Raw genomic sequence first — 10,263 nt, 5'->3', positions numbered from 1 at the left:
AAAGTTTTACTTCAAAACGTAGGAACATTACTTTCATACGTTCTCCTGCATTGTTAGACTGTAGTATGGGGACTTGAAAGCCTGTTCTTTTTTCTTGGAAATTACTGTTTCCTAGGATACGATGACATGCTCGTAAATGTAGACAAAAGAGAGCTCATAGTTCCTGAGAACTCTAATTTTGACAGTTTTCAAGGAATGGGCCTAAATTGGAGGGCTCAATTTTCAGCTACAAATAATTAACGTTTAGTGGAAACTCAAAAAGGCCAAGAACAAAGTATGACATTTGGAAACAAAAGAAAAGAAATCAAACAAGCTTCTTTCCAAAAATGCGCAGTATTGCACATATCCGAAACTTCTCCTTAAGGATTTTATTCTCTTTTTTTGCAGCGTGAGATTGTCTCACTACATGTGGGACAAGCCGGTGTGCAAATCGGAAACGCTTGTTGGGAGTTATACTGTTTAGAGCACGGTATTCAAGTAAGTCCCATGCTTTTTTTTTCTTCCAGTTGTATGATTCCAGAACTGAGCAGTTCACTACGGGGTACAACATTAAAAGTGAACTGATCTCAGCTCTCAGCATACTTTTTTTGTTTTCAGCCTAATGGTTTGAAGATGGATCACAGTCGGTGGGCGTAGATGACGAATCGACGTAGCATATAGTGTTTTTTTTGTTTATTTCAGCCTGATGGTATCATGCCGACCGATCAAACAGTGGGTGTCGAGGATTCATCCTACAACACATTCTTCTCCGAGACACAAAGTGGTGGGTTTGTGAAAACATTTTCGTACGGAAATACACTTGTTAATTGTTCTTCTAGCTAGAACACTAATTTTATTGTAGGAAAACATTACTAATGTAGTAAGGTTTGAATTTTCTAATCAGGACTAATTTTTATATGGAACTCGCTTACAACGGCTAAAATTTGCTGTCACTGTTAAAATGTGAACAAAATGAAGATGAATATAAAAGACTATCTTCTAACCGTGCGCTTTTCGTTGAAACGTCAAACCCACCACTTAGAGGGTCGTAAAGGGTATTTTTTTTAGTAATTTTTCCTGATCCATCGCTTGCACTTGCGTTGCAAACGCTTTATTTGGTGGGTGCACTTACGAATGGTGCGTTAACACAATCACATCTCCACCTGCTGCGCCTAATCACCTGCTTTTTATTAGAGCGGTTGCCATGATACGAGAACGGACTAACGACGGGAAAACAGAAATATCCGATTCTTCCAACGAAAAAAGGAAGAAATAGTATCTTTTTCTACTGAAGTACTATTGAGGAGAACATTACGGGAATTAAAAATTTGGAATTGATGAAAGATTAAAAACTTGTCTCTATAATTACAAATAAATCTAAATAAATGTTTGAAAAAAACAGTACAGTTTCCCATTTTGAAATTTTTCGATAATAAACACATATTGTTTGTGTTGCACAGATTTCTCTTAACCTCGAGTTATCTAGTATACGATTTCTGGAATCGAGCCGTTGCCACTGTCACGAACTTTGCAGAGAAATCTTTGCAGCTACAGTTTCGAACCTAATCCTGACCTTGTACGAATTCCTTTGACTACAGTTCCACTAAAGATTTGCGTCATCCAAGCTGTGCTCGTTTGTAATACTACGGTTTGTGATTCAAACGGACCTACAGTAGACCTTCGCCCTGGAGCGGAGTTTACTAAACTCCGCTTTCGAAATGCGAACCAAACACTAATTTCATTAAAAAGAACGATACGTTCTGCGCCACATTTGATTTCATTTCGGTTGGAAAACCACTTTGCGGTCCAAACGCAACAGCTTGCGATTGATCAAGTCGTTTTGACTGCTCCACAGAATATTTATTGTAGTATACGGTATTTCTTGCACTCGCTGCAGAAACACACTACCTCCCCATACCTGCGACTGAGAGGAGGCGGTCCTTCCTCAGGTGAAGGAGGTCTAGCACACGGAGGGGGTGGGGGGGGGGGGGGCGGGCAGCTCAAATGGTAGGGATTCTTTCGCCAAAAATCCAAAAATGGAGAGGTTCCTTTCGCCAACCGTGAAATGAAGTGAAGGAGGTCCCAGCACCTTGCTCAGACTAGACATTGACGACATTGAATTTTTCAACATCTCCCGGGCATAATGCAGCGAGAAGACCTACGGAAACCAGGCTACAAATTAAAGTTATTATTAGACCAGTCTGAGCGTCCGGCTAAAGCCGGACATCAGACTTTCTGTGGTGTTTGCTTCGCTCGCCTTTACTGATCAACGAAAATTAATATTAATGTTATTAGTTCTATGAAATTGGACTTCTGTTCCTCCAACAATCTTTCTTCCTTTTTTATATTATAACTATACTATATAAAAGCGAAAGATTTCATAGTCTTCTTTCTAAACGTTTTAGTTCTACATCTGAGAACATTCGAACTTTAGCTTCAAACACTCCTTACCAATATATTATAGTCAAAGTTTAAAAGTATCACTCGAAATGTGGGTTTTCCTCCTGTTTTTCCCAAACAAACAGTTATCGAAGAGTGATGTTTTGAACACTCCTTCGATGCCAGAATAATATAGATACAATTTGAAAGCATTACTCGAAGTATATGTATTCCTCTTGATTTCCCCCAGTAGTTATCACAGAATGATGTTTTAACATAAAATGACGTGGAAGACATCATTCTACTGATAATGATAACGATCCACGTCAGATCACATAAACATCTTGCTACTATTTAAGCAGCCGTTTGCATGCGGGTTTCCACTTTCTGAAAACTTCATGCTACCAAACTTGAGGCAAACGAAGAAGGAAATAGACACGCGGAGGAGTCATAAAGGTGAAGAGCAGAGCGCCAAGTGGTTACGGCTATGAAACGGCTGCAACCATTTACCTTTTGTGTTGTGCACTCGAAGTTACTGCGCACCAATCCGACGCCGGTGGACCCGTCGCATCCCTTTCTATAGCTATCTGGCGCCGGCGTACCAACCCTACGCCGTGGGACCCGTCGCACCCCATTCTATAGCTCTCTGACGCTGGCGCACCAATCCGACGCCGGTGGACCCGTCGCACTCCATTTTTCGAATTTCGTGACACACACACACACACACACACACACACACACACACACACACACACACACGTGACAGAATAAGCCCGTTATTATATAGTAGATAATGATAGGAAAACATTGATATTCTAAGTAACTTGCAAGGCATTCTAATCATATAGCTTGAAGAACAACTGTACAGTAATACAATTCTTTTGTTGTACAACAGTTAACTTTTGAAAAACATGTTGTTATTCGTAGTTTTAGTAGTGTAGGATAATCTGGAGATTTATACAAATTCAAGTAGAGGCTGGAAAGCGAGAAAAAGTGAAGAAAAAGAAAAATGGGTAAAGTTATTGATAAAGAAATTCCTTAATTGAAAATGAGTTGAAAATGTTAATTGGCAACCATTAAGTTGATAATCTGACGTATTTGATAAACAAAACCTACTCACGCGTGCATTGACGTACACTCTGTGTGCATGCTTGACATAAATTCTTCGTATTCTCTCTAACTTACACCAATCAAAGATGCATGAAGCTGTGGAGCTTGAACCTGTCTGGCGCCAACTACATATACATCCGCAAAAATCTACTGTAACACAGCAGCGGATGTAGCGCAGTCCAGTAAGTAAGAGGTTCCGTTGTATCTGCGCGATTGATCAAAAGTTCGAATCCACCTTGGTGCCAACCAAACCATTCATCCTTTTGAGGTCGATAAATTGGTACCAGAATTGTCTGGGAGAATAAAAACCCTGACTCCATATATTGGCTAGCCCCCGCAAATCACTGTGTAGGCTCGCTACACTCTCATAAACCCCAAACGATTCTGAATTGAAGTGAACGTGATGACGCATCCCATGCGGATTGACTAACGCCAGACACTTTATCCTTTATCATTTACCCTTTACTGTATCGCAGAAGGGAAATGTGAAGCTAAACCGTTTTTGTAGTTCTGCCACGTTGTTTGATGGACAATAAGAGAGCGGTAAGCGCAAGTTCTCTGCACCAGGCGACGCAGAGAACGGTGCTTCGGTGCCGCTAGATCTAACCGCTTTGGCTTGCAAGTTGGCGACGCATCGGATGCTTTATGATCCATCGTTGTTGTGCAGCGGAGAAAACGTACAACGTTTTTTCGGTGCGTGTCACCTATTGCGCGTCGTTGCGTTTATAGAAAAACAATGAAAACATCCTAACATTCCCAAATGTGCAGAGTACCAAATGTTGTGAACAAGAATCATCAAAGAAAAACGCATGAGACCGCATCATTCATGATCCGGAGCTAGCTCTAACGCCAATGTGACGGGATGATTAGCCTTGGCGATAACGATAGCGAAAACCATTAATTTGCCGATTGCCTGTTGGCGCTGTGAACTTGCACCCAGGAGAACTATGAAATCTCGCCGAAGGCTTTTACTGTTTATTTTTTCTCCAAGCAATGTGCGAGGAGCAAACATGACCCATTTTAATTATGGCAGGAACACGCAGAACGACGCAAGCTCCTGGCTACATTCCCCTACGATTCAGCATGGTATCGTGCGAAAAAAACTATGTAGAAACCTTCAAGACTGCCTCCTTTCTGTGAGCACTTCATTGGCGCAACAAAATGCACACATTTCCAGGTAAGCACGTCCCTCGTGCTGTGTTCGTGGACTTGGAACCGACGGTAGTCGATGAGGTTCGCACCGGAACCTATGCGAAACTTTTTCATCCTGAACAGTTAATCACAGGCAAAGAAGATGCAGCTAACAATTATGCTCGTGGACACTATACAATAGGCAAAGAACTGATCGATGTGTGCATGGATCGAATTCGACGTGAGCAATTTTAAGAATTCTATTCCGGTAAAAATGAAAATCATCATTTTATGGTTCAATTCAAGGTCTTACCGAACGCTGCTCTGCACTTCAAGGTTTTCTGATTTTTCACTCTTTTGGTGGTGGCACAGGCAGTGGATTCGCCTCGTTGATGATGGAGCGTTTATCTGTTGACTTTGGAAAGAAAGCGAAATTGGAATTTAGTATCTATCCGGCCCCGCAGATTAGTACAGGTATCCTTTTCCTCGAGACACGCCGGCGAATTGAAATGCAGTCATCTTTAGCCATGGTTGAACCGTACAACTCTTTACTCACCACACACACTACCTTGGAACATTCTGACTGTTCATTCATGTTGGACAACGAAGCAATCTACGACATCGCTAAGAGCAACTTGAACATAAGAAGGTAAGAGTGCTGAAACTCAAAAAATCCTACCTCTAGTGATTGTAGCAACAGAACGACACTGGAGCAAGTAACTTTATGAATTTTCACAGTGCTTCTCTCCTTATAGCCCAACCTACACAAATCTGAATCGACTGATCGCGCAAGTGGTCTCTTCAATCACCGCATCGCTACGTTTTGACGGTGCTCTAAATGTGGATCTTACAGAATTCCAGGTGATTTTCCAAAATAATAAGAAAAAAATATAAAAGAAACAAAGCAATAACATTCATACAAACAGAAATTTAGGCATTAAAAAAAGAATCACTTCTACTATGTCCACGGTGGTCCGCATGACGTGTGACGCAAAAAACTACCTACAACTCTGCACTAATTAATCCAAATATGATTTTTTCAAAATTTAATGGTCAGAAAAGTATACGTAAATTCTTACACATCACTTACAGAATGACCGCCTTCAGCCTCGATACAAGCATCCAATTTCTTTCGAAAATTTCTGAGAATGCGCGCGATCAGCTCCCATGCCCCATGCTCCATGCCTCATCCAGGGCTCCTTTCAGCGAATCCAGTGACTTGTGCTTAAAATTGCAGGTTTTTTGCTTTTGGGATGGCCTTCAATTGCAGGAAGGTCCAGTCAATGTCCTTACCGGTTTCTTTGGCTCAAGATATCACCGCATCTTTGGATCTTCCATGGCTCGTCACACTCCAAGTGGACCACCTAACATATTGAATATGGCAAGTGTAGCGCAGTGGTGAAAATTTCCCGCAGCGTCCTCACGATCCATATTTCCACTTCTCCAATAAATTAGTAAAAGGCTAGATACATCGTTGGTGCTTGCAAATCGTCATAAAAACCACAAACGTGTGACGCAAAAAACTACCTACAACTCTGCACCAATTGTGGAGAAAAATCCTCTATTGAAGTTGAATTTACAAGCGGTTTGATTAACGCCAAGCACTTTAATTTTCCTTTATTTTTCATTCTGTAGTGTACGGTGGTGGAGTGTATATGTGGTTGAGTATTCATCATCGATAGTTCCAGACTAATCTCGTCCCGTATCCAAGGATTCACTTTCCTCTGGTCACCTATGCACCAATCATATCCGCGTGAGTTTCAAGAGCTGAAGTATGGAATGAGCAAGTTTTTTTTAACCGTATTTTTGTATGCAAGCGAAACATGAGTTCTTTTTTCTCTTCTCCCATTCCCTTCACTGAGAATATGATGAAAACAGTACTTTTTGTCTTTATCACAAAGCATTAACCTATAGAAATGTATGGAATCTGCACCCGCAAAGTCTATAAACGGTTTTTATGATCCAAACATTTCACTTGTTTTGGGGATCCCCGAGGAAAATATGCAATTGTTTAAAGAGTTCAAATAACGCCCTCTATATTTTGTTTTTAGGTCAATCAACAAGTTTCCTCAAGAAAATGGAAATAGGAGAATAAGAATATAAATATATAAAAATAAATAATATAAATATATGTATATGAATAGGGATATGGAATAGGAAATTTATCTTTCAGAGAAAAAGCCTATCATGAACAGCTGACCGTCTCTGAGATCACCAATGCATGTTTTGAATCGGGAAGCCAAATGGTGAAATGTGATCCACGAAATGGAAAATACATGGCATGTTGCTTATTGTTCAGAGGGGATGTCGTTCCTAAAGTGAGTATTTGGTCGTTGAATCGGAAAAAGTGAACCGGAGCCTAACTTCCTTACACCATCTATATAATCACAAGATTATAATTTCACAAAATCTTGCGCATATTTTTGTAGATAATTTTGTGGGCATTGAATCAGCAGTAAACTAAGTAACCATTGTCGATACATTGTAGATCACACTGATTTAAAATAAATTTAGTAGTTCTGCATGCGGAAGACTTTATCTTTCAGGACATCAACTCAGCCATATCGGTTATCAAAACAAAAAGAAACATACAGTTTGTGGACTGGTCCGTATTTGCTTTCAAACATGTCATATTTTAAGAAGTAAAAACCTACATATCTCTGATTAAGGTGTCCAACAGGCTTCAAGGTCGGCATCAACTACCAACCACCTACCGTCGTTCCGAACGGTGATTTGGCGAAACTTCAGCGAGCAGTCTGTATGCTTTCTAATACCACTGCTATTCAGGTGATATCGTTAAAAACACCGTTATGGAAATGAGTTGAGCTTGGCATTTGCGAGAACTGGTCCTCAGGTGTAATCGACAATTTTGAATGAAAGAACGCTTCTCCGACCTCGATCAGCGTCTGAAAAGCGTAGTTGCAGCCCTATGTTTTTCTAAGATACTAATTCTTCTTTGATAAGAAGAATGATGTACTTATGAAGCTTAACTTTTGGTTCCTTTAAGTTTTGATCTAAAACGCTACCTGTTGTAATTTGTAGTAGAGTCAAAACGACATGAAGCACAATGCAGTTGCGTAAGCGGTTGCGCTAGAAGCGTTGCGGTGCAACAAGTTGAGGAGTGAGGTCGAGTGAAGACACTTGATAGCACCGTTCATGGCTGCAGTTCGCGATGGTCTCACCCTGACTCCAACTGATGTCTCCACCGCGCTGCTTCGACAGCAACCGCTTATGCAACTGCACCGTGCTTCATGTCATTTTGACCCGACTAAACTTAGACACTAAGGTGGCCCGTTTCCACTAAACGTCCGTGCCCCAGCACCTTTTAGCTCGTTTTTTCCCATCGTCATTGTCATCCAAGGTGTTTTCAAGTTTCGTGAGCGACGTTGATGAAGTCTTTCAGCCGTATCCAGCTGAGCTCTCAGCTGGTCCATCCGCTCAGCTAACATATCTTCGAATCTCGTTGGCGGTCCCCCTCGAGAGCATTTAGAATCTCTTGAGATTCATTCTATTATTTTTTATTAGCGTTCTTTTATTTCATCTATCGTCGGTTCCTCTCACATTGTGACCGTCCCATGTATACTTTGCTTCCTATGCATATTCTGCCTGCGGCTCGCGAAGACGGCAGCTCGTAATTCGGAGCTGCGAAGACCGGCTAAGTTTTTTTTCAAGTTTCACTTCAAGCAGACATCTTTCGAGGACTATGTAGGTTGTAGGAAATTATCATGCGCTTGCGACTTATCATACCACTTTCCGCAGCTATTAAAGGATGACTAGAAGGAACAAGATCTCTATAGCAGGAACTAAAACCGGGTGCAATATACATATATTCATGCACTTGGGCTGTATAAAAGGAGCTCCAAAGGATATCATCAAGAACTCAAAAACTAATTAAAAAATCAAAATAAAACCAATACTTCTGAAAATTGACAAATTATTCCATAACAGATAATCAGCAGGGCTGTTGAACTTACGAACGGTTAGTTTTTGTCAATTCCATCTCAATATATATGACGTTATTCAACTTGGAATAATCCTTGAGTAGTATTTGTGTCTTCATTGCCTTGATCAATTTTCTCTTGTTCCTACATTTTTCCGAATTGTTTTAGGAAGCATGGGCGAGACTCGATCACAAATTTGACCTGATGTATGCAAAACGAGCATTTGTTCACTGGTGAGACCTAAATGGACAGACATCCATTCGTTATTACAATAGCGCTTCGGTTTTAAAATATGAATTTTTTGTGATCGGTGCTCTTTTCGGTAGTAATTCAAAAGTGCACGATTTTAAGGTATGTCGGGGAAGGCATGGAGGAAGGCGAATTCTCTGAAGCACGTGAAGATATGGCTGCCCTTGAAAAAGACTACGAAGAAGTCGGTGTTGATTCATTCGATCCAGCCGAGGAAGAATATTAATGGATTCCGGCCGAAACGATGTTTCCAGACAGGACGAAGCCTTACTAAAATCAAACCAAAACAAATGTACTGTGAAATTGTGGTGTGCCAAGAACTGCAACGTATGTAGGACATTGTTAGACCACCACCCGCTGTTCATTTCTCTTCTGCTATTGTCGTTGAATTTCTCTCACGTGTTTTTTTTTTTGTGTATTTGCTGTAGTGAATTATTCAAAATTTGTATTTTCACAGATGCAAAAATGTTACTGCAGACTTTAAACCACAAATTTCCCCTATGTCGTGTTCTCAGACAACTTGACAAAGGAGGGAAACCTGCACCCTTACCTTTATAAGCGTATCGTTAGCGCCATTAAGCAAAAGACGACCTAATACCTGAGAGGTTGGCAGTGACAGCAAGTTTCAGAAACTTTGTGAAATAAGTACGTGTTACACATATCCAGATCACAATTTTACGTATGCTTTCAAAATTCCGAACTTAACAAGACAATTCGTGGACTTTTTTTTCAGCGACTCGCCAGTTCGATGTCTTTAACTCGTTGATTCCTCGCATTGATTTCCATGCTAAAAGTAGCGCTACCAGCACGTTTGTACCCATTTCTTTCCACATCTTCGTGGCTGGAGTTTCGGCGTCCATTGGCAATGGATATGGTAATAACGCTAGTTAGAAATATCGATTTATTGACTATTGTGCATTCACGCATTTCGGGTATTTGATTGATTGACTCCATGAAATTCTTCAGGGTTGTTTCTGTCATTATTAAGATGACAATCATCTAAAAATCATCCTGAAAATAGAAAATATCGATTACTCAGTTTTTTCGGACTTTCTTAGTCTCAGTGGAATTTTGTCAGCTCTGACGTACTAGTATTCCATTACAAGCCGTCATTCTTCGCTCTTTCTCAGTTTTCAGAAAAAAATTTTGAAGAAGGTTAGCAGAGCTAACAGGGTTCTTTCTGTATTATTACATTGTTTATTTATACTATTACCTGTATTTCTCATAGACTAGATATTCCCACAAAACGACCACCGTATCCGCAACTAACGGATGCTAAATTCATTCTGGGTAAGATACCGTCCTCAAAGGCATCACCCCACGAATCTGGGATGGTGCGGGTTTCGGGTGGGTTATGTCTATACGGGGACGTAGATTGTGGGGAAGAGGGTGATCCCGTCCATTTCTTCCTAATTGCCGCGAAGACAGCCCGGAAAATGCGGCACGTGCACAAGGTTGGCGCGCTCAAATAGAA

The 10,263-nt window shown here is 40.7% G+C and overlaps 2 protein-coding genes across 3 annotated transcripts in view; one reads left to right on the top strand and one right to left on the bottom strand.

Annotated features, from left to right (window-relative positions):
* The window catches only part of RB195_003257 (uncharacterized protein), a gene marked incomplete at both ends in the record, with an annotated part of 22,802 nt that extends 13,787 nt beyond the window's left edge, over positions 1-9,015 (top strand). Inside the window, 12 exons of one of the 2 annotated variants that reach the window (XM_064200835.1) lie at positions 388-477; positions 682-763; positions 4,646-4,840; positions 4,906-5,073; positions 5,125-5,248; positions 5,355-5,460; positions 6,288-6,352; positions 6,773-6,917; positions 7,146-7,204; positions 7,269-7,386; positions 8,709-8,773; positions 8,892-9,015. In XM_064200835.1, the coding sequence (XP_064056716.1) occupies positions 388-477; positions 682-763; positions 4,646-4,840; positions 4,906-5,073; positions 5,125-5,248; positions 5,355-5,460; positions 6,288-6,352; positions 6,773-6,917; positions 7,146-7,204; positions 7,269-7,386; positions 8,709-8,773; positions 8,892-9,015 (1,341 nt within the window). Of the gene's footprint in view, positions 1-387; positions 478-681; positions 764-4,645; positions 4,841-4,905; positions 5,074-5,124; positions 5,249-5,354; positions 5,461-6,287; positions 6,353-6,772; positions 6,918-7,145; positions 7,205-7,268; positions 7,387-8,708; positions 8,774-8,891 lie in introns of those variants that run through there. The other variant, XM_064200836.1, reaches the window with a different exon arrangement.
* Positions 9,016-9,518: 503 nt separating this feature from the next.
* On the bottom strand, positions 9,519-9,788 carry RB195_003256 (uncharacterized protein; the record flags this gene model as incomplete). The annotated part of the gene is made up of 1 exon (XM_064200834.1): positions 9,519-9,788. One exon carries the CDS (start codon positions 9,786-9,788, stop codon positions 9,519-9,521), a length of 270 nt encoding a protein of 89 aa, XP_064056715.1.
* Between the last annotated feature and the right edge of the window lie 475 nt (positions 9,789-10,263).

The sequence above is a fragment of the Necator americanus genome, chromosome IV, assembly GCF_031761385.1.
Source record: "Necator americanus strain Aroian chromosome IV, whole genome shotgun sequence".
In the NCBI taxonomy this organism is placed as follows: Eukaryota; Metazoa; Nematoda; class Chromadorea; order Rhabditida; family Ancylostomatidae; genus Necator; species Necator americanus.
This window is presented reverse-complemented; position numbering and strand designations above follow the sequence as displayed.